General features: G+C 42.7%; 1 protein-coding gene across 10 annotated transcripts in view; it reads right to left on the reverse strand.

The window, feature by feature from the left end:
• Positions 1–25031, reverse strand: part of DAB1 (DAB adaptor protein 1) — a 479582-nt gene that overhangs the window by 164609 nt on the left and 289942 nt on the right. For 3 of the 10 annotated variants that reach the window (XM_062623143.1, XM_062623139.1, XM_062623131.1), the window contains exon 1: positions 7969–8321. The exons of 3 other annotated variants lie outside the window; for them this stretch is intronic. In XM_062623143.1, coding sequence (XP_062479127.1) covers positions 7969–8053 — 85 coding nt within the window. In that variant the 5' untranslated portion in view covers positions 8054–8321. Of the gene's footprint in view, positions 1–7968; positions 8322–25031 lie in introns of those variants that run through there. 4 more of the 10 variants (XM_062623141.1, XM_062623132.1, XM_062623140.1 and 1 more) reach the window with 3 other exon arrangements.

Consider the following 25031-nt stretch of genomic DNA (forward strand, 5'->3'; position numbering starts at 1 on the left):
AATTGCCTGATTATCTGCTGGACCGCATTAAAGTTTAAAACTATTTTGCTTTTTACCTAATTACCTTTATGCTTGGTTTAATCATGTAGGTGGCTGGAAATTCCAGCCTTGAATTCTCTCTTACAGCAATATGCTGAAGTCCAAGTTATCAATGCACTGGCAGCCCATTACCATTAACTTAAAGAGCTAGTAAAGATCAAGGAAGCAGAATCTCCTGCATCACCACAGCCACAAGCAGAATATATGTTAAAAATTATCTGATTAGTAAAGGCTATACAAGGAAACCAAAAAGACTGAAATTCTTCATAGATGCTGACTACCTGTTACAATACCCACCATCCTAAACACAGAGAAAGTTTCTCTTCCCTCCCATCAATCCTGACAGATTACTGTGACAGAGAATCAAAGGAAAGGTATGAACCAGATAAGGACACAACTCACGTGACCTACTACATGTTAAGCTGGCAAAAAGCACATGCCAACTGAACTGTTACGGCCAGTCTCCAGGCAGAGACTGACAGGTCCTGGAAATGCTGTCAGATTACTAACACACTGTCTGCTTCTGCATGAGCACTGAATCCTGCCGGCTTGGATCTCTTCATTCAGCCTGGAGAAGAGAAGGCTGCGTGGAGACCTCAGAGCAGCCTTCCAGTATCTGAAGGGGGCTACAAGGATGCTGAAGAGGGACTCTTCATCAGGGACTGTAGTGATAGCACAAGGGGGTATGGGTTTAAACTTAAACAGGGGAAGTTTAGATTGGATATAAGGAGGAAGTTCTTTCCTGTAAGGATGCTGAGGCACTGGAATGGGTTGCCCAGGGAGGTTGTGAGGGCTCCACCCCTGGCGGTGTTCAAGGCCAGGCTGGACAGAGCCTTGGGTGAGATGGTTTAGTGTGAGGTGTCCCTGCCCATGGCAGGGGGGCTGGAACTGGATGATCTTCAGGTCCTTTCCAACGCTAATTACTCTATGGTTCTATGATTCTGGCTTGGTCTCAGGAACTATCTGAGACACCTGAATAAATTAAATAAGTTTAAGTGCTTTCTGTCTTTGCCATTTTAACGTAGTCTATTAAAAGCTGCATCTCAAGTAACTAGAACAGAAACATAACTTTTTTCTATGATGGACAGAGATCACCCACATTTTCCCCCTCAGTTATTTCAAGCATTAAAAAGAAGTGTATGAGCCTTAAGGGTGAGAAACAACCAATCTGATGCCTACAATTCTTTAAGTAACCAATCTGCCAGTAGGTTAGAAAAGAGTTACGTAAAAGAAAAAATAAGAAGTGTGCATAGCATTAATTGGATTACCAAGTAATTAAAGTTCTTCATTTTCAAATGGGCATACTTAAAGCCTTCGCATTTCCAGATTCTAAATGTGAAGCTACAAATGTCAATAATCTCATTTAAATATTTCAATCGATTGATGAAATTATTTTTGGTACGTACAACTAAGGCAGCCATATGTTTAAGAAGCTACTTTATGCTGTGCATTAGTGAGTCAACTTTTAACCAACAGCAGTTACATCAACCTATATTCTTGATGCGCATTATTGTTCAGTATGCGTGGTTTTTCTATTTATTAAAAATTGTTTTAACTTTTTCATAACTGCTCATCGTCAGGTTGTGGATTTTCTTCCTAGTTAAGTATATTGTGAATCTTAGCCAGAAGAAAAGAACTGTACCCATGTGGCACTGTGAGAATTAGGAAAGTATCCATTAAAGAACCTCTTTTGGCTTCGATTATCATTTACATGGGTTAAGAAGACTATAAAGTGCATTATTGCGTTCCATCTCTCGTGCTGACCACACGCAGCCCAAGGAAAGCGTAACCTCATACAATTTGTTCCACAGCTGGAAAAGAAGTAAAACCTTGCTTATTTGCACAGACCTAAAACAAGAAGAGTCACCTGGTACCCAGCAACTGTCAAACCTATTAACTCGCTGATCACTCATCAGGTCTAAAGAGGCGTTTATGCTCAGCTCTCCTAAAATGAAAGTGGAGGGGAAAACAATCTGTAACTGGCAAGCCAAAAGGTTTTAAACGCTGCATTTTAAAAATGACACACTTTTAAGGGAAAAAGCAAGTCTTGTCAAAAGAGATGAAGCAAAACCTCCCTGACACTGAGTAAGTGTAAGAGTCCTGCAGCAAGGGTACCTATTCACTCTGAAAGCAAAGGAGTATCTTCAGGTTGCAATTGCTATGATCTTCAATTTCTGCAGCCTCACAACCGTCCTAAGCTTTCCAAGAATGAAACTGTGCAGGTTTAAAAAGTTCTTTTCCAAAACAGGAACCAACTGATAAGCTTCAGAGTGTATCCTGGGAACTAACACCGATAGACTGATGAGTCCTGATACGTAGAGAATAGCACCAAAAAAAGGGGATCTGCACACCACAAATTGCTTTAAAAAGCCTGGATAATAATCAACTCCCAGTTAGCTTCAAAGCATGCTGGTCCCAACAAACACATTCAGTACCACTTATCATCAGCAACCCTGTGAAGATAAAATGCAGCAATCACCCACAGCAAGGCACACCCACCAATATCCCTATCACGCTGCTGATGAAGGTATTTATACTGGTTTTTGCTACAAAATAACGTTTTGGGGAGATTCCAGCTCCATCTTTAGTAATAATGGCAGGACTTTGTACTAGAGGACTCTTGATTACCCTCAGTACCAAACAATGATACACTCACATTCAGGTATGAATAATTCTATCAGCTTTAGTATTGTGTCTTGATTGGATGCCTTTTCACAGATGTCCTCTAAATGTAATTTTCCAGTAACGACTCACCGAGGAAAAGCACCTCCTAAAACCACAGGGACATCTAAATCCGAACTTTTTGCAAGACAGCAATATGCCTGCTAAAAGGAAACAAAATGGCAAGCACACATGCATGATAGGATTATTTGATTCAATACAATATAAATTAGGTCAGACTCCTCTTCAGAGAATTCTGTGTCAAGAACTAGGTGGTCCACTAAATTTCTATTCATTTGCCTTCAGGCTTAGGGAATTGTAAAGACTCTCAAGAAACTGATGTTCTTTTACCCACAAGAGTAATCACTATTTGGGGGGGGGGGGGGGGGGGGATAGCGTAACTGCTTCACAATATCTGTAGACCTGAGAAATCTTTATAAGAGCAGCAGCTAATAAATCTTTGCATATATATAACATATACATAGAGATACAGAAAATTCAATACAGAAAAAAAAGGGTTTTGTGTACTTAGATATTAAACTACCTATTTTTATTTCTCTTTACATTGTCCATATCTTTAAGAAAAATAACAATTTGTTCACTCTCATTAAACCAACAGTAAGGGAATGACAGGAGAAGCACTATCCACACAGAGTGCAAAGGATTACAGGCTAGAAACTGACCTGAGCCTGCTCCCTGGCAGGCCTCTCCTGCTCAGGAACACTGTATTTTTAAAAGCTTACACACAGTTATCATCTGTTCTGATTCTATAAGCAGCTAAAGTAAAGCATCACACCCCCAAGGGCTGTAAGACCGCGTCAACTACTTCACATATCTAAGAGGAGGACTGAGCGAGAGCAAGATGTGACAACTTAGCCCTTCAGCATCCCTGTTGCTTGACTGTGGGTGGATTTGGTTAGGACACACAGCTGAGGTCTTGGATAGATGCTTCTCCCACATTTGGGGACATGACAGCCTACGGCTGTCCACAGATGGTCATTCCAGGGTATGAGCTTCACTCTTCCTCCTCAAGAAGCAATATACTGATTAAGAAACAAAAGCTGACAGGTCTCTCTCATCTTATTCTGCAAAGTGGCACACATCTTGAAAAAGATCCACTACCGAAAACAGGTTGTGCAGAACCCAGCGTAACCAGCAAGGCTCATGCTGGCAGGTTGTGACAGAGCGAGTGTGTGTGTGACTTAAACACTGAAAATAAGACACGGTGAAGGGCTTTTCACTACAACCCTTTTCACACAAGTTCTTACAGTGTTTGAAAGGAGCTTTCAATTGTTCTAGCAACAAAAAGAAGAATGGAAAGATTCATATTGTACAGTTAAAGCCAGTGAACGCTGCTCATCACTGTAACACCTGAACATGTGTTAGAGGGCTGTGTAAGATTAGCTACCCAGATGAGGTTGCACACAGTAACGTGGTAGCCTTCCTGTAACTCGCAGCGTTGGGTTGCCTCACTTCTAAGTTGTGACAATTCTGCTGCCTTTAAACAGAAATGGAAGACTGATTCGTGGACTAAATTCTTAAACCACAACCATGAAATGCAATTTTACTGTAGCTAAACTGGGCGAAAACCAGTGTTAAGGGCAAAATACAGTTGCAGGCTCTCTTTGACATGTCAAAGTATGAAAATTAAAATGTTTAAATCTGATTAATTACTTGGTTTAGGATATATGCTTTTCATTCTACTGTATCAAAATACTCCTAATAAAACAGTGCAGCAGATAAAGTCAAGCACCCCCTTACAAAGGCTGGCAAATTTGCAGAACAGCACTTGAGGTTCAGATTAGTAAAATCCTAATGAGTATCTACTCTAATACCCATGTAATGCCAAGGAATGCATTTGCAAGTGGTACAATTATAATTAAAAAGAAAAAAAAGAAAGTAAGAAAAAAAAACACTGCCACAATTGAAGTCCAGACTCTGATTTTAGCATCTAAGAGACTTAAGTGACAACCTGGAAGAATGAAGATCCTGGTTCAACCCCAAGAACGGAAGAATTGCAATAAAGATTTCCAACTCTTTCCCAGGTGCCTCAATCTTGCACTCTAAGTACCAATATCAAAACACTCAATTTCATCATTGCTTGCTCCAGACACCAAAACTGTTTTCATGTTTTATCTAATGATTGCTTTATCAGAAGTGCCCTCCTCTTCCTGCACACTGCAGGAGGAGCTGGGTGCCCAGTATATACCCCTCAAAGACTTCCTTGGGACTACATACATAAACACTGCTGCTGCACTACACGTTGCAAGGTTTTACACTTCCTTTTGGAAGCCAGCACCTGATATCTTTGCACCTCACCTTCCTATCCATAAGAATAGAACAGCACTTATTTTGACTTATTTTATCGCACAAATCCACGAGGCAGATAAATGCTTTAAAGGCAGAACTGTAAGGATGAAGTCAAAGTAGGCCTGAAGGCAAGCGCTGCTGAAATAATACCAAATAGTCCTGGACACATGAGAGACCAAGTAATAAGGTACTTTTATTCCTAACTAATTGGCTATGAGTAAACATATTGTGATCCAGCAACTCTGATGAATTTTGCAAGAATTCTTGGGCAGTGTTTATAAAACTCAAGTCATTACCTTGACTAAACATTGACTTGGACAGTTAACTTTCACCATCGAAACATTGACTAAATATTGACTGGGAAAGTTAATTTGATCTATAAAGTCTAGAAAATCTCGGTCCTCTTTATTAGTATTTGCTATCAATTTTAAATGCAAACAACTGCAAAAATAGAGGTTCTCCCATCTAGCCAATGTTTAACTGGGCAGCCTGGGCTGTTTACACATCTATGCAGGGGTCTTCCAAAGTGTATTTAACAAACTCTGCCTTGCCCAAAGAACCAAGCAGGCTGATCACTAGGACAACGTGTTCGTTCTGGTCCCTCTCCTTTTGAAGCCTTAGTAGCACCTATTTCAAGTCTACATCCTCCACTGTTGGTGTCACTTCATGATGTGAGGCCACAGGTCAAAGGACATACACAGGGTCTTTCACCAGCTGAGCTAAAAAAAGAAACAACCAACCAAAGAAAAAAGAAAATCAATTTCAATCCTCCCAAGATGAAACCACTGATGTGTGCAGTCACTAAAGTCCCAAAGGTAATACTACAAGAAAACATGATGGTGTCTTCCATCACTGTGCCGAGACACTGTTAAAAGTACAGCAAAGCCATCCATGAAGTGCAGTCCGAGATCAGCATCTGTATCAAAACACACCAAACAATAAACCTGAACTTTCAGACACATGTGAATAGTGTGTTTTAAATGTGTAATGAAACAAAGTGGTAATAACAAAGGAACAGGAATTTTACGGTTTAGGAAGGTGTTACATGTATGGCTAAAGAAATAAACAATGGCCTTGAATCCAGCGCTAATTCCACCTACAGTTTCATTTCAAGAGTTTGAAAAGTGCCTTTTAGCTCTGTGCCTTAACTCTTTCTTTAATACATCAGCTGCCTTCTGCACACTCAATGAAAAACAGCTTAAGAGCAAATATAAAAGATATAAATCTCAGATACGAGTGGAAATATCAAACTAACCAGTGAAAACTCGCTCTTCCATTATTTCTGTGTACAGTATTAAGGAACAGATTGATTCTGGCGTTATGGGGGGGGGTGTTATGGTGGAGAATGAAAGAACAATAAACAATACAGTCATCATCAGTAGCTTAACACAGCCCTGTGTCTTGCAAGGGAAACATACTGTGAAACAGCTTGCAAGATAAGCTTCATCAACGATAAGTAATTTTTATTCCGTTTGAGTGGCTGAAAACAATAAACGTGATTAAATGCTTCAGACATGCATTCAGATTTTAGACAAATGGCAAAGAGTTCCAAGGAGTTTGCTTTTAAAAGTACTTTGGGGAAAGACCTAAAAATCAACTTAAGGGGTTTGAAATGTACAATAAAACACAAGTCCATTGGGAAATTAAAAAGTTTCCATTCATCTGCAATCTCTACGACTGTCCAAGTCAGAAACAAGCATTGTTATTTACTGTTCGGATGAACAGCGGACCAAGTTCCCACCTCACTACTTTACCATTCATAGAGGCATTTCGAATGTTCCGGTCAGGAATATGAGTTGCCACTGTGTGAAACACCCTGCAAAACCCAAAAGGCAGCGGTGGCCTTGGCTCCTGGAGAGTTTCCATCCCGGTGGAATCTGTCAGGCTGCCCTGTTCCAGCCTGGCAGCGGTCCCGTGCGCATCTTCCCACGGACGGCAGCCGAGGAGCGATGCATTTTCAACTTTAACCAATGCAAGGGTCTCTGTTCAGCAGTTCCTAGTGACGCGGTGGCCGTGCACAAGCACAAAAAGCACCCAAACCATTCAGCTCAACACTGGGTTTTGTTTGTTTGCGGGGTTCTTCTCCGAAGTAAAGGCGAGCTATGCGAACGCACGGCACCCCGGAACGCAACTCTTCGCTTTACACCCAGCCCCTTCAACGCACACAGCTGCGAAGGAAAAGCCCTGGGGGTTCCCACGGAGGGGCTGGGGCCGAGCACCGAGGAGCTCCCGGCTCGGGAGGGCAGGCTCGGCCCCAAGATCTCCCCCCTCGGCCCGCGGCCCCTCCGCTCCAGGCGCCATTTCCCCTCCGCTCCTCTGCGCGGCGTCTCCCGTCCCTGCTGCACCTTCCCGGGGAAGGCAGCGACGGCGCAGCCGAGCAGGCGGCGGGCCCCCTCCCTGCCCCGGGGGCCGGGCTGCCTCCCTGCACGGCGGCGGGGCCGCCTTCCCCCCGCACCGCGTTGCGGGAAGCGGCCGCAGCCGAAGGTGCAACCGGCGCTTGGGCAGCGGCTGGAACCTCTGAACGCGGAGCGGCTGCACGCCCAGCCCGCGGAGCAGCGCCGGACCCCCGGCACTGCTCGGCTCTCACAGCCGGGGGGTCCCGGCGGTGGGAATCCCGCGGCTGTGGGTCCCTCTCTGATCTTTTGACTCCAGGGGATGGAGCGTCCGGGCTGAGGGGGGCTGCGAGAAGCCGCCTGTGCCCCGCGGAAAGCCGCGCACCCCGCTCCCCTCCACACCGGCAAGTTCCCGCGACTCGCTGAATTCAGTCCGCTCTTCCCCTCCGGGTGACGGGAGAGAACGGGAGGTAGCGGGGGGAGGACGGGCAGCCCAAAACTTCCTCCGGAGAGCAGATGCCTTCCCATGCCTGCTGCGGGTTCCCTCTCACTGCAGGGAGCACCCCGGGGCGCAGCCGCCCGCCCCGCAACACCCCCGTCCGCCGAAGGGAGCCGGCGCCCTCACCTGCCCCAGCGAGCCCTCTCCTCCTTGCATTCCTCTGCTCCCCATCGTGGGCGCAGCAGCTGCTGTTATTCCTTAGGATACACATGGCTCGTCCATGCTGGGAGAGCCGCCTTCCCGCGTCGCCTGCCCTCTCCGGCCCCCGCCAGTGTGGCGCTGAGGCCAGAGGGAGGGGAAAAAGGGAGGTGTGCGGCGGAGGAAAGCTGCTGCTGAGGGGTCGGTCTCCTCCTCCTCGTCCTCCTCCTCCTCCTCCTCTCGCAGGGCTGGGGGTCTCGGCGCCGTTGGAGCGGGTGGGCAGGAAGAAGGGGATGAGGAAGGGGGGGCCGGCTGGGCTCTCCCCGCTCCGGGCGGGGCAGAAGGGGGACACACGTCTCGCCCGCTCTCCTCCAGCCTGTCACCCGCCTCCGGGGCAGCCCCGGTGAGAGGGAGCGGGCCCCCGAGGCAGCGGCAGTGCGGCGGTGCCGGTGGAAGGGGCTTCCCTTGCGGCGAGGGGCGAAGGGCGGGCGGTCAGGGAGGGAGGGAGGGAGGGAGGGCGGCCGCCGGCCCCTGCCCACCCGTGCAACCCGGCCATGGTGCCACCAACTCGGGCCTCCCCTCTCCCCTGCCCGGCCCCGGTTCGAGCCCCCCCGCCGTCACACCGCTACCGGCGCCGTGTTTTTCTCATGGCTTCTCTCAGTCACCCATGAAAATTTAATGAGGCATTTAGGGCTGTTACCTCCGGAGTCAATGGAGGAAGCGTATTTAGCCTAATGCACTTGCTGCCGAGCCAATAGGTCTACTGCAAGCAGATCAGAAGTCATGGAGAGACTCTCCTTTCAACACGAAATTCACGACCCATTAAACTTATTCTGTGATAACAGCTTTACAAACGGAGACCCATAGAAAACAGGCTGCCATGCACTTCCTGAAGGGATTTACATACAGAAGAGAAGTACACCGGCGAGGTTATTGCTATTTCACTAGTATTATCTCCAATCAAGGCATAAAAGCATCTCTTCTCTGGCTAACTGAGGTAAATGACTAAAGAAAAGCTTTTTGCAGCTTCCAGACAGATCTGATTCGCCTCTTGGGTCTGAGTGGCAGCATCTCCTTCTGCTGACAGGGAAAAGGGCTCAGACCGGTGCAGAGTATCCAACCTAATCATAAATGATGAGTGAGATGTTATGCTGGGCATGCAAATATCTAACTGCTGATGTGCCCCCTTCGGGATGACAGACGGGTGATCACCAAGATGTTCACAAGGTAGAAAGACAGGTTGTTTTACCTCCAGCTGACAGGCAGGTGACCTGAACCAAAGTGGCAACATGCTTAACAGGGCAGGGAGCACCCATCCAAGAGCGGAGGGAAAGGCTGAGCAAACAGATTGATTGGAAGCATGTTCAGAGATTCGATTACATTCTCAAATATTTTCAGTGTCATCTTCCTCAATTATTCTTTCCATAGCACATTATGTACTAAGCATAAAAGATAAAGTCATCTAATAACCTTTACGATGTCAGAAAAGTGCACTCCGAAAGTCATACTGCATTTATAGAAGTAGTTGCTGGAATGGAGACTTTTACTATAGACCTGTTTTCTTCAGCCCCGTTATTAGAGAAATGAAAGGGAGGATTATCAATTGAACCCACTTATTCTAATGTAGGTGAAATATTAAGTTCTAGTAATAAATGTAATCACTATTGGTGAAAATTCCACTATCTCAGGAAGACAGAGAACTTAAGGAAAAAATAAAGTAACAGAAGCCACCTTTCTATTAGGAAATAACACACAGCAGCCTCAAGATGACATGTGGCTGTGCTTGTCTAGAAATATTACGTCCAGTAAGATGTTGGTGATCCTCAGTTCCCAACATATGTTTTGCTGGGGAAACAGTAAGTGAACTGCTCTACTCCCTTGCTGATTACCCTTGAAAATGAAGTTGCATTTGCCGTGATGGTGGCCACACTGATGTCCTGCAGTTTACGGAAAGGGTGCTAGTGTTGACTAAGGGAAAAGGAGCTTTAAGTATAAACTCCATTCCGTTTCCAAAATTTACTGATGCAAGTCACACTTACTTGCTAACGATATTTGTTAAATATAAAAGACTGTTCTAGCTCACAGCCTGTAATATGAATGCAAATGAACTCGTAGTTATACTATGCAATTTTCTACTTTTTTAAACAAAACTATGAAAATAGAACAGACCTGAAGAGAAATATGAACTGCAGCTCTTCATTGTGTTCCTTCATTACGCAGGAGTTGCCATAAGCAATCTGCTCTGGTTTAATGTACTCTTTTTTTTAGGTCATAACTGCAACATGAATTCTCACATGAGATCATATACATGGTCACAGTTCATCCTCTCTAGTGAAAAACGTGACCAAGAAGCAGAGGAGCAAGATACCTGGTTGGATGATTGGCATGGACTTCTTTTGTCTTTACCTGTAAAAATTCACCACTGCTATGTTCTCCTCCCTGATGGTACTACAGCATTACAGATTAAATGATAAACCTTAACAATTATACATTAAGAACTGTAGGCCAAAGATGTCATTTCCACTAACACTGACCAGCTGGAGGAGCTGAGGATAGGATTCCCAAAGTTTTACCAATGTGTTGGGCAGTCACCTTTGAAAACAACTGAAGGAGGAGTAGTATCTTGTTTAGATTTGAGCTAATAGAACAAAAGATCATCAGCTATTTAAGTGTTCCAGTACACATTAGTTGAGGTAGGGGTGAATTCAATGTTACAACCAAGAGTGCTGCATAAATTGTTTAAAGAATTGCTTCAAAATAACATTAAATTATCCACTACTAATACCTGCACAGGTGGAGTTCAAGCAATTTGTTATACTACCCGATTTACAATAAGAACTGCAGTGGGTAATAAACCACTGTAATAAGTATCCCAGGGAGCAAAAATGTTTATCTGGAAATAGATAATTTGCAGGATAATTATTGACAGTGAATTCACTGATAATTCACAGTCAAGTTTTCTGGCTCCCTAGGAAAAGGGTACTCAGAAAACTTCCCAGTTAATCAGCTACCAGCTAACCCCAGTTAGGCATACAACCTAAGAATGGAACTCAGTTCCTTTCAGAGCAGACCCAAATGAGGACCACTGGCTGAAAGGATCTCCGGAGCTTCCCTTCCTAAAATCTGCTCTGGTGATGCAAAATTTTAGTGTTTTATTGCCCAAGGAAAAGAGTTTTCTTTTATTTAATCCCCTTGTTTTTTCCAGCTCCAAGCCTATGTGCTTCTCATGTGAAATGCTAAGACAGCATGCATGCTGTAGAACTGGTATCACTCTGTGTCAGTGGTAAATCACCAGGCCATAAACCCTGTAAGGTTATTGTCAGTGCACGCGTGTAACATCCATTAGTATTAATGAGAACAGGACGTTCTCTGGGATGGAAAACAGGTCTTATTTTCATTAAACTAATTCATGTATCGCAAGCTGTGCTGATTATACAGAGCTACCAAACAATATTACAGAGAAACTTCAAAAGATGTCTGAGAAGGAGCTTTAGGTGATGCTTTCAAAGAGTCTAGAAGTGAAAGATGTTTGTTACACTTTACTTGATTCAAGTGTGATCAAGAGCATTCAAATATTTGAAAAGAGAATCAGCCATTATTTCTGCTATTAACAGCTTACTAAAATACAGGACAATGTGCAGACCCATCCCTTGCCAAGTGAGCTCTGAAAATGCCAGCTTCCTCACAAAACCACTCTTCACGTTTACTGATCTATATTGTAGCCCACAGCAGGATCGTCTTGATCACTCTGGAGATACTCTACGGGAATAGTTCTTCACACAATAGTGATTTCAGTTTAATACGTTCCTCTAAGGCAATTAGGCACTGACAGAAAATAACACCTGCTGCATTATCAGTAGCTATGGTAGCCCCTCTCTTACCATTGTAGCCACATGGTTAGCTCCTTGGCCATTCAGCAGAAGAATTAATCATGATTTAGTATTCATCTTCTGTTTTCTCCAAAGGAAAGCAAGCTAGCTCTCTCATTCCACTAAGGATATTAGGGATATTTTCTTAAAGGTGACTGAACAAAGCACGTTGCTGAACACTACTTTTAACCGTCAAAAAGGTCTGTGTAGAAAACTTGTGGTGATCCTTCAAGGAAAATGAGAGGCCGCTCTATCTGCTGGCAGTGACATGTCAGGAAGAAGTAATGATGATTCTTGACCACACAGTGTGATCTGGTGAAACGTATTACCCTGCGAAGTCACTGATGTCTTTTAAAAGCCAACACATGGAAACACTAAAAATGAAACTATGTCTTAGAAAGTTCCAGAGACTCATCACTGGTTTCTAAATATGGAGCTTCTACTGTATTATGGCTTGGTCACAAAAGGAACTCTTCTTTCCACGCATCTGAACAAAGACTGCGTGATTATACATGCAAAAAGGATTCAGGAGCTTGGTTCAAATCCATCACTGACTAGTTGTGCGACCCTGGATAAGTCAATCTATATTTTTTTATGTCCATATTTACCACACCTATTTCACGGGCCTACTATGAGGCTTTCTCCACTAATATTTGGAAAGACCACGGACACAAGCAAGGACGTGCATAAACACTAAGCACTGTTACACATGTGACCATTGATTCTATATTGAGTTCCAGGAGGGAAAACAGAAATGGGATCTTATTGTGGTATCTGCTAGGTCCTGTAATTCTCCATCACATATTCAAAACTTTACTGAACTAACCCTAATGCAAACCCTTTCCTCACCTGCAAATGAACAGCTCCAACATACACTCTAAGACTATTCCTCTAAAATCAATCTCCTCAAGTAGATGGCAGCAAGTAGGTGCCCGTCTTGCCAAATAATGGAATTTGCCAAAGCACTGGAGATTATGAACCACATTATTTCCCATGAAAGAGTCTGTGATTCTTCAAGTGCAGCAACCAACTCCCTCCCAAATCCCAACTTCATAGCTCAAATCCTTTTTGGCAAGGTGCATTTCCCTTCACAGCCAATTAACTGCAAACTAATTTAGAGTGGGTTTGCTTTGGCAAATACAAGCGTCAGGTTCCAACAGAGAACTGTTGCTAAAAGCATGATATATATATGCACACATTCCAAGTTCTGTTGTTCTCTCACAGCCTCCCAGACATCACTGATGATCCACACAGACACCTATGAATTGAATAGGCTGCTTTCTAGGAAAAGTTCATGGAGGAAGAAAATTTTCAGTGTCCCTTATATACTGAAAGCCCTCATATTCTGTATTACCTTGGAAAGCTTAAACACACGTAAATTGACAGCAAAGGCTATCTGCTATGGAAAATATGCATCTACTATGGAAAATACAGAAGATCTGCTTTACAGATAATTCTGAGTGAAAAGGGGTTTGACAATTTTAAACTACTTCTGCAAGAAGAAAGCTCATTGCAGCTTGTTCTTAAGATATAGTCTGTTTTAACAAGCAGGCAACACTGACCTGGACAATACTGCAGCTTCTTTTTTTCTAAGTATATATTTATCACCATTGTTTCTTCGTTTTCGGATGTTAGCTTTACAATCCAAAACTTCATACTCAGGGGTTCCTAAAGACCTTGCCTGTTGCTGCAATTCTGACAGCAAAAGACCCGCTTGCCATTGTACAAGTCATTTTTGATAAAAAAGAAACGGACAAACATGATATTTAGGACTGCATTCCCCTCAATTTCTGCCCAAATAACAGGTATTCAGAAGACAGCAATCGCGTGGAGTGAACGTCCTCAACAAGTAAGGTTGTTTTTCATTTCCTCTTATGTCACATTACATTTTCCTCTTTATATTTTCCTTTAAATATTTAGACAGACCAGAGAGTTTTAAATGTGTCATTGACAGAAATAAATCTTTAAGCAGTCATTCTACCTTGGGTTCAGCTCTTGTCAGATCTGATAAGTTAAATATCAGTGGATCTGGTCAGTAATTGGATGGAAGGCCTCTGAGGAAAACTCAAGTGCTGAAGTAAGTGGCACTAGTTACTCAGTAGGTGTTTTTCTTAACCTCAGACTCATCCTGAAAAATGCCCTCAGCATGGTATTACAAGCACTAGCTGAACAAGGCATTTTCAAGTAACATATAATGTGTTATTTCTGTTAGGCACTAGGAAAGATTCTGAACGCTTTCCTCTGAAACTTGCTTAGCCCACTTCCAAGTTAGTTGAGCCCACTGCTACCTAAAACTGTCTTTTATAGCATGAAATCAATTTTTAATCATTTTCCTTTTAATTATAATGCATTTTTAAAAGCTAGTGTTTAAATAGTAACTTGTACGTGTCTTTGCCTTCACTGCCTGCATTCCTGACCTTTCCTTTCATCCTCTTGCTATGTTTCTGAGTGGTCAGCCTCTCAGTCTAGTTCATGTGTCCCAAAGCACAGATGTTTCCTTCTGCCATTTCAGAACCCACATCAGCATTGCCAAACCTAGATATAATCCTGCTTCAAAAGCTGCTGACCACTGACTGTTTTAGCACTGCCTCTTCCCAATGGAAGTGGAACTGACAATGACGGGACCGACCCCAAAGCTCATCCACCCTTCAGGCTGCGGAGTACACTGTGTCTAAGGACTGATGAATTGTGTAAGGCTGCTTCACATGCTTATGAACTCAAGACCTCATGTATGTGGCTCAACACTAAAAAACTGCCAGGACAAACACTTGCAGTTCAAATCCAAGATCTCTGCACTTCTGGGATCTCTTCAAAACACCATGGAGTTAACACACAGGTAAGACCAGCTCTTGGGATGTCAGTTTTCTCTTTGTCCAGCAAGAAGGCTGGACCCTGAGGCTCCCAATCCCCACACACTTTGCACAGTGAAGGTTTAGACACACAAGCCTAGAAACCTCAGCTCTAGGCAGCGTACCAGAGTTCATCCAAACATACTTGCCTAAGCTGGTATTTCTGTAGTACATTTCAAAACATGACAAATCATTACTTTATGACGTTTGGTATTCATATTTTTTTCTTTTTAAGCTTTCCAGGCAGAAATGTAAATTGCAAGTGCCACCATAGCAACTCAATGCAACAATATAAATCTTCAAATTACGATTTAAATGAAGGATATTTGAAGTCTTCTTATTTTGAGATAAATTTGTAGATGGCAGCTAGATCAGGGCTTCATTTCTACAAGGGTATTGCTGATTATCTATAAAGACAATCCTTCAAGTGGAAGAGATTATAACATTAGCCTGAGACAAAACACAGAGATTTAACAAAACATCTCAAATACATCCTATTTATTTATATTAGAACACTACTCAATGCTACATTATAAGTTCTTAAATGTCTATGTCACTTTTATTCCTGGCTTTCTTATTCGCGTTTCATAACAAATTAAGACAGGATCAAGACAAACAGAACCGGTTTGGGGATCCTCATCCCCTGCCGCAAAACCAGGATAATTTCAAAGCTTGTTAACAAAAGGGATATTTGAAAGACTGAAGGTTGTCATATGCTCAAGGCTCAGTGTGAGACTCTGCAGCATACACGTAGAAGAGATGACAGGTTTCCAGATATGTGGTTCCTCTGGCTAAGGTGGTATTTATCCAAATCAGAGAATACAGTGGCACCCCTTCAACCCTGTATGAGGACCAAGTTCCAGTTCTGGATGCTAACCATGCACAATTGCAACTTTTGGAAGGGTTACTTTCACATATATTGTGCACTGAAGACTGAACTTGTATGGAAACCTCTAGCAAACCTGACAAACCCAGAAGCACCAGTATGCAGAGAGGAAGTTACATGGAATCAAGGTTACGTACAGAACAAAAAGAAATCCAAGTGACTGATAAGCTGAATAACCCATTCCTGATTCCTTCATTTCTCATCAACATCTACATAAGTGTATCTCCAAATGAAGTTTGTTTTCTCAACATAAATATAACAAAAACACCAAGATGTTTGTCAGTTTTCAGAGTAGGGAAAAATCAATGTAATTTAAAGAAACAAGCCTTTTGAACACGAAAGCATGCTCACTCTGGATTTCAAATACATCCCAGTCCTGGTCTTCAGCAAGGAACAAAATCTGAATTTGATTAAATAGATGATGGTTTACAAAACATCTATAGCTGAACAGTTACCTTCTGTTGAAACGTAAACTGGGGCTGACAAATGTTAGCAAATGATAGAGCTCAGGAGTGGGTGATAAGGAAGACTAGATCCATCTGGCCTGTTGAGGAAGAAAGAGTGCTGTAAAAGTCATGCTGTAAGAGTATGACCAGGAACACACAAGGACTCGTGCTGGATGAGAAAATGGAAAAATGCAGCTTCCTCAGCCTCATGCCCTTATGCTAACTTCAGATCTGTATTAGCGTATGCTCCAATCCTACATATCACTGTCATATTTGTGCTTGGTACCTAATCTGTGAAGACATTGAGCATGACTTGGATTACAGAAAGGAGAGTTCATGGGAAAATCCACTAAAATTAAACAGTACCAGTAAATGAAACTAGAAGTTGCTAGCATTTGTATCCAGGTAGCCATAAATCCACCTTCCCACTTTTCCGATGCTATTAACATCTTCTTTTTCTAATCCATGGGGGTTTTCAGTGCCTGACACACCTACTCTCTGCTTTGCCTCTAACGCAGTCTGGAAACCGAATCCCCTTCTCTATAGAACACTAATTTGCTACACCTTCAGAAGATGATTTTCCATTGAGCTCAGGAAGCATGGATTTTGTATGCGTTTTGATGAGCCATCAACTATTTTAGATACTATTCAAGCTCACCAACAGATTTCAAAATGAAACAAAATCTACCTCTCATCACATGCACAACAGGATATAACAGATGTCACAGAGAAACCAAGTAATAGTAGTTTTCATGGTTGAATTCAACAATTACCTCTGTGCTCCACTCTGTGGACTCTGCCGTAAAGCCCAATAAGCATGAAAGAGACACCTACCCCAGGAGCCCAGCATAAACTTCTATAAACAAAATCCAGGAAGGCACAAACCAGAAAAACATCCAAATACACATATTTTATACTAAAAGCCACCTAAGAGTTAGCTGATATCTAATCTTGAATACACTATCTCTTGGAGCAAAGAAGGATGTACACTACTGGAGAAAGAACAAAACTGGTGTCTCTTCTGGGATGAAAAAGAATATTACGCCCCTATTTAAAGCATAATTTCACTCTCCTTGGTAATATTTGCTGGCAGGAAAGGTATCCTGTTGGTAATTCCATCTCTGACCACTTGCAGCCACTATGAACATGCCGCAACCCCCCTCCTACTAAACAGCAGCATTTGGCAGCTCCTTCCAAAACCCTCTCTAGATGAAAAGCCCAATGAAGATCCTTTTCTTTGGCTCATTGCACAGGAGTTGTACATGGGTTTTCTATCCCTGTGTAATTTTCCCCTGCAATGTGGACTCAAGGTTAAAATGCTGTCCTTTCTCCTTGGTGATATCTGTCACTGAACTACCAAAGTATACACGTTAGAGAGCTTGCCAAGTGGATAGCTGAGCGATGCAAAGATAGGCTTTTGATGCACATTGTGACCTTAGTGCATTCCCTTTAAACATCTAAAAAATGGGAAGGAAAAGAGCCTCTTGTCTTTTCCATTTGGGGGGAGGAGGGCATTAAGTGTCTCTTTGGGTACAATAGCCTTCACATTTATTGTAATTATTATTGCAATTATTATAGCCCCTAGAGGCTTCAGCTGAGACCAGAATCCCTTTACGATGAACAGTGTAAGACCTAAAGCAAGAGAAAAGCCTTATCTCAAAAATGCAAAAACTAAAACACAGCTAAAAGGCTAGGAAGAAAACATCCTCCTCCCTTTTTCCATAATAAGGAAAGGAGGCATAGGGCATAAGTGAGCTTTTCTCCAAAATCCCAGTGAAATCCATGGCAAAGCCAGGAAGGAGGAGCTGGGTGTCTGCCAACGGCTATTCAGACACCTTCACTTCAGAACAACGCATCTGTGACACAGACCTCATCTTCCAGGGACTGCGGCTCTTCCACATCATGCATGGCCTTTGAAGAGACCTTGTAGACTGGGAAACCCACATTTACAAAGCTCCCTGTGTACACAGGCCTGGCTGGGGTAATGGCAGTGTGTTAGTTTCCCTGGATTTGCCCCAAAACAAGCAAAGAGAAGAAAAACACAAGCTTTGGACACTACAAATAGAAGCTGTAGGATATGTTCAGGCCATACATCTGGCATGACCCCTAACTCCTCTCTTGTGTCTGGGCTGCACATCCAGCTAAGTGTGTCCCTTTTACTATCTATTTACCTGGCCTAGGGTTTGAATGCTCATTGTGATTTAACCATCGCCATACAAAAGAGCATTAAAGCTCAAACATGACTCGGAGCACGGTTTAACTACAATCATGTGGGAAATATCCCATTTTAGTTGAAAGGGAGTAGGATTAAATGCAATTAAAAGCTCCCAATGATGTAATAAAGACAACTGAAAAAAAACCCAAGGGAAGTGGGCAAGAAGCAATTGCCTTTCTGTCTAGAACCAGTAAAATAATGACAGTCTGATTGTTCTTAGGGTCACCAAGGCCAAAATGTGCAGAATGACCTTCATTAAGTCATACTTTGTACTTTTGCTAGGGGACTGTTGCATCTGCTCCTTTCAATTTGGCTTGTTTGAGTAACAAAGCTCCCAGCGATCATCTAAACCTCATTTGAAGCACCTGTGAACAATTCATTATATTAATATAACAGCAGGGGAGGAGTACACATACTAATAAATAGGTTGTTGAGCAGCTTCTGCTGCCAAGGTTGCTTTACCCAGCAAGGCAATGTCCCCTGCACCCAAAAGCTGAGGCACTGCGCTGAGACGCTGGGATTTGTTGTACCACAACCTGTCAGAACACACATCTGGCAGTAAAGAAGCATGTAAACTGAGTTTTTTCCCTTTCAAAACAGTTGATAAACTTGTGTCTAATGCTTCTGAGAGACTCCAGCGCGATTTGAAACAGTTTGTTCTCGGTTACCGTAGAACAAATGTTCTCCAGCTAAAGGTGGCTATGAAAGGCATTTGGTAACGATTTGCACCAGCTGGGCTTCTCATTACTTCGAATAGATTTGTGTAAATCAGCACATAAAAATAAACAAGTGGTCAATGTCTTTCACTGCAGTTGGATGTGGTGTAGTAGTAGAAAATATCTGAACTTCTGTATTTCTCCTACATTCTGCAGTTTCAGAAAATAGATTTTGTTTTTAATAGAAGCAAAAGAAAAAAGGGGGGTTTGCTGTTAACATCTATTTAGTCTGGTTTCATTTAGTCACATTTTGCCAATGTCACTGAAAAGCAAAGGCCAGCTGGAAAAAAAAACCCCAGTATGCTATGGATCAGTGCAATTGCAGAATACAGAGTAGCATCGGGTTACAGAACAAGCTTAGGAGGAAAGCATACCTGCAGTACTGGGTATACACGTGGTAAATTCCTGCTCATGGACCAGCATATCTATTACCTCAAAAACAGTAGAAAAAAGATACGGTTTATGATACTATATTTTTCCAACGAAACAGAGGAGAATGTCATGTTTTCAGTTCACTGACTCTTTTGTTATATATATTTGGCTATTTTTCAAGCAGCCTTGGTTTTGAAAACCAGCTTGCAGGCCAGAGCATCCTATCTGTGCTCTTGCTGCAGTAATTTTTCCTTCCATTGCCCAAAGGGACCATAGGAAATTATAACTAAAGTCCCTATAGGAGATGTAGGCTGTATTCCTCACTCTACAAAAGACTGGGAAAATACAGTAAAGCCTAACTTTAAAAAGTGTTTAATGTTATCTAAATCAGTATGCATTAAGCCTAAAAATCTTTACAGCTCTCTCTCTTGTACTGTCTTCTGTCTCTTATCATTCTGCTGTGAATCGCAGTGTTTCCAGTCTATACTATACACACTATAAGCTTTGATGAGTTAGTGCTGGTAAAGCACACTGAGAAACTTAAAAGGACCGTGCAGTTAATAATTATAACGTATCTTGCCCTTCCAGATTTGGTTGACAGTTTTAAACAATTATTATTCTGGAAGGCACACAAAACCCATACAGAAGTGTCTCAAGACAGCTGAACCGGAATAGACATTGCCCCATTTTCATCCCTTTATAGAAAGAATAAAAAATTAGAAAAGGAAGGATATTACATATATCACCAGCCAGGAGGGAGACCATTTTAAACAGAGAAGTGAATACGATCGATATCATTTTCTACCAGTATAAAAGAGCAAACAGCATAATTCTCATAACATCACAACCTCCCATCTTCTGCGTCACTGTAGGCATGGGTTAAAGATTATTTCTTTCAGCCAATTTTCTCTTTTTCTTCTGTAAATAGATTTGTTGGTTTCTCAACATCCAATTAAATACGTACAGAAAAGTCATAAAGGTTTCCCCTTTACATTTTTCACTTTTGATGAATTCTTTTCAACTTAGAAGTCATAAAGTAACCAAAATCTACTATTATCTCTATGCTGGAATTGATTGAGCAAAAATTGGTAGTTGACTCGCTGCTTCTGGGTTATCAAATATAAGCATTTACACACCTACTGTGAAATGCTCTCCAGCAACTTGAAATTGAATAATAGAAAAAACTGCTTTTATTTAAAAAAAGATCATTTTTATCACTTTTGTAGAAGAAGCGATCATTTAAAACCTTTCTTTGAGCCAAAAAACAATCACATGACAATAGCAGGTTGAGGGATTTTCAGTAATTGTATCTTTCACATCTATCTTCTGCATAGATAGCTATGAAATAAATACTGCGTGTAAGCAAGTATAAAAATGTACTTGAAGTACTTCTGTTAGATAGAATCTCATCCTCTTGAAATTGCCTTTCACATGAAAGATGCCCAACGACAACCAGCAGTTTAACTAGCTAGGAATATATACAGTCAGCTACCACTCAGCCTTAAACTGTTATCTGATTTGTCCCATAAAGCACAATATATGAGGTACATGAGAGAGCATGGGGATAATGTACAATAAACATAACTTAGCCTGCAGGAAAATGAGTTCCCATTGGATCACCTGACAACAAAATCGACTGTGTAAGAATTTACCCAATCTGATCAAACTGTTTTCTTGTTCATATTCCTTTATCCCAGCAACATAATTAAAACCAGACTTCTTAGAAAGATACTTCTGTGCTAGCTTTTAATTTCCTTATTCTAGCAAAGCCTGCCAGACTTTTTTGCCCTGTTTAGAAAATACAATGTGCATTACTTGCTGCAGTGGCAAGGAAGTACAATCACATCATCCTTTGCTCAGCCTTTCCCTCTGAATCTTTACAGAGCATGCGGTCACCATTGTCTTTTAAGGTTTCTCCTCAGGACAAGAGATGCTACGGTTCATAAAGAATGGAATGCATTTAAAAGACTTCCAAAAATGTTAAGAGTTATCAAGATTTCTGAATAACAGCTCACTAAATACATTTACATTTTAACTGGGATTACTAACTTATGTCTCCATTAGAAGATCGAGGGAAAAAGGATTTCTTTATAGGACATTTACAATCGTTATTTACTTTTAATGAATGCAGACTCTGTGTCAAACCTGATCTATAGTGCTGGAGTTAAGTAATTTTGGACATATTAATCATCATTTTAGTTTCCCTGTATCCCTTTAAAGGCATAAATATTTAGAAAGAAAGTCTCCACATAGCTTGCATCCTCAAAAATGGCTATAAGATCCAAGGCAGAGGTTGTGGGGTAACTTTCTTCGCCTCCACATGCCCTTTCTAAATGCTTGCGTTCAGGATTCTTGAACATACAACCCACATGCTATGAAAAAGTACAGAGGTTGTGGCTTCAAGAGCTAAAGTCTGCTGTGAGTTTGTCCTATTAAATATTGAATAAAAACAGGTCAGGAGGACCTAACCTACTGAAAGTACCAGTACCTAAAGAGGCCTGCAAGAAAGCTGGAGAGGGGCTTTGGACAAGGACAGGTAGTGACAGGACAAGGGGGAATGGCTTTAACCTGTGAGAGAGGAGACTGAGATGAGCTCTTAGGCAGAAGCTCTTCCCTGTGAGGGTGCTGAGGCGCTGGCACAGGGTGCCCAGAGAAGCTGTGGCTGCCCCATCCCTGGCAGTGTTCAAGGCCAGGTTGGACACAGGGGCTTGGAGCAAGCTGCTCTAGTGGAAGGTGTCCCTGCCCGTGGCAGGGGCTGGAACTGGAGGAGCTTTAAGGTCCCTTCCAACCCAAACCAGTCTGGGGCTCTATGACCTGTGCCCTGAGGAGCCTATTCTCTAAATAGCTGATACAGTCTTTGGCTGGAAGGGAGCCCGGAATGCTTATTTGGATAGCAACAACTTTATTATTCTAATTTGTGATTTCTGAATGAAGAAGAGTGTTATTAGGTAACCTAATGAGATGAGAACAAAAAGAGATGGGGTATGGAAGTCTGGCAGAGAAAAGCATGATGAGGAGGGCACATATGTGTGATAGCTGAAATGGGGATACAGTGCTGAAGGGACAGATGGAGTCGAGCAAGGCTGCAACACAGGTCCCTCCACAGCTTGGGAAGAGGGCAAACAACACAAACTCTTCTAACCACAGCTCCTGCACAGGCAGGTTTGCACACAGCAGATTTATCACTGTTTTCAAAACCAAGCACACTAAAACCAGCTTTTGATTCATTCTGGACACCTTCTTGATTTACACCGTTAAAGGGCTTCTAAGCTGTGTGGGGTTTTCTTTAGATTTACACAGACTTCATTATGAGGAGTGCAAAAAAACCCCAAACAAAATTACCATAGGAGGCTGGAACAAATATGGCCATAAGTGGGGCTGTAGGAATGGGTCATTCCCCTGAGGCTTCCCAAACCTCCCCTTACTCTCACAGGTTCACTACAAACAGAGTCTGAAAGTAAAACAAATAAAGCTAGGTCCTGATAACGGTACACTGTAAATGGATATTAACTCAATGTTTTCATTTCAAACTGAATGCAAACTTCAATGACTCTTTCAGCAGAAACAGGAACTTGTTATTTACACCAGTGCTTGTCTAAAAAGTTGCCTAAAAAGCCATTTTTCAAACTGAAAATTGGTGATTGACTTTGGAACAAGACCTGCCCTTGATGGAGGAACATCATCAAGGCAGTTTTATCATTTCCCAGGCAGTGTTCTTGCTACAAGCTTACCTAGGGTCTTGCGAGCTGTTAGAAATAATACTATACCTTCCTGGTGTACCACTGTCATTACTGTCTGCGAGCCTACTTCAAGGTATTGACAAACGTATCTCTTGATTTCCTTGATTTAGTTAAAAAGCTCATTCTAACCAGAGCTCTAGGGTGACCAGGTTTTGCAATTAATCCCTTCTCATCCTACAGCACTTGTCAGCTTGGTCCAGAAACCAGTGGAGTAGGGAATGAGCAATACCTGCAAACAAAGCCGTATCAATTTAACCAGTGACTCCTCAAATCCCCAGGGAGGATGACTGAGGAGGTATCCCTGATCTCCATGGGGATCTGTACTTCACAGGCCTGGGAAAGGGCCATCAGTGCCAATTGCTCATTAACCTTCTCCACTGCTGGAAATCCACTGGTGTGCCCGGCTATTGAAACATCTTTATGAGAGCAGAGGCAGGAAAACGGAGGCGCGGGGTGTGGTGGGAAGGGTCACACGTCTTCATCAGCCAGCAACTAAAGGAAATGGAAGGAGGGGTGGCATTGCAGGATTTCAGCTTCCATTAGCATTACAAAAATAAACTATTCAGCATAAAAATAACATATTTTCCCCAGGACCTATTTAACTGTGAGACCAGAGTCTTTTCCTCCTCACAGTTAAGTGATGGAGAAATATCTCCCAGGATTTAGATTTGATTTTTACAAGGGCAAGTAGGGACAGGCCAAGGGTGAATGACTTTAACCTGCCAGAGGGGAGACTGAGGTGAGCTCTTAGGCAGAAGCTCTGCCCTGTGAAGGTGCTGAGGCACTGGCACAGGGTGCTGAGAAGCTGTGGCTGCCCCATCCCTGGCAGTGTTCAAGGCCAGGCTGGATGCAGCTTGGAACAACCTGCTCTAGTGGAAGGGGTCCCTGCCTGTGGCAGGGATTGAGGTTTTAAGGTCTCTCCCAGCCCAAACCCATCCTATGGTTCTCTGGTTTAAGTTGTCTGCTGTTTAGGACACCTCTAAACAGTTCTAGCCTGAGCAGGTTTGCTGTGACATCTGATACTTGGTATCAGCTCTGTGGGGAGAACACAGAAGCAACTGCTTATTCTCAGAGGTTTTCTGTGTCTTGTGTCCTTTAAAATAACATCAACCGTAGAGCTTATCTCAGCACTGTCGGGGGCATCTGGTGTTCCTCCTAACACAGCAGCCCAAGGCTGCCAGCGGAATTACCACTGCTCCATTGAAGCTTGCTGTGAGGTGGAAATACTACCCTGGAGTTCATGACTGTAGCTATAAAAAAAGATATAACTACCAGATCTTATTATACCACCTTATCCACAACGCAATAGAAAGGGAGAATACAATACAGGGCTCTGGGGATCATGGAATCCTAGAAAAGTTACTCCTGGAGGAAGAAAACCCTTCAAAATGCAAAGCCCAAACAGGCAGAAGGAGCAGGTTTAACTTTCCAGCTGCACAGTACAGACACCCCCACTGAAAACTGAGGAGTTTTATAGCCTTATGATCTTCGTGTGACTGACACACAAAGGAGCGAGTTTCCCTCACGCCTGAGCTCCCTCCTAGTTTTTAACTGTGCACCAGCACAACCTGGTGCATTAAAAACACATGGGAGGCTGTGGAGAAACCAGTTTGCCTCAAACAGTTCCCGCAAGGATTTCATAGATCCAGGATGAATTTTCTGATCAAAATCTATGAAAGAGACTGAGATAAAAGAAACCCAGGTTTAAGTTCATGCCCTCTCTAATTCAAGCCCAAGTATTCAGTCTCTCGTTCCCCTCCCCTTTGGCGTAATGAATATTTATTCTTACAAAGCGGAAGGGCTTTAAACAGAAGAGATCAAAAGCATCAGAACAAAGGCCATGGCTGAGTCCCCCTTCAGATGGACTACAGGAGGACAGGTTAAAACCCCTGCTCTCAGTTCCATGCCCATCCAGCTTCTATCAGGATGCTCCCACCATTTTATGGGCCTTCGGAGGA

The sequence above is a fragment of the Pezoporus occidentalis genome, unplaced genomic scaffold (genome assembly GCF_034315485.1).
Source record: "Pezoporus occidentalis ecotype Australia unplaced genomic scaffold, CSIRO_AGI_Poc_V1 ctg25, whole genome shotgun sequence".
In the NCBI taxonomy this organism is placed as follows: domain Eukaryota; kingdom Metazoa; phylum Chordata; class Aves; order Psittaciformes; family Psittacidae; genus Pezoporus; species Pezoporus occidentalis.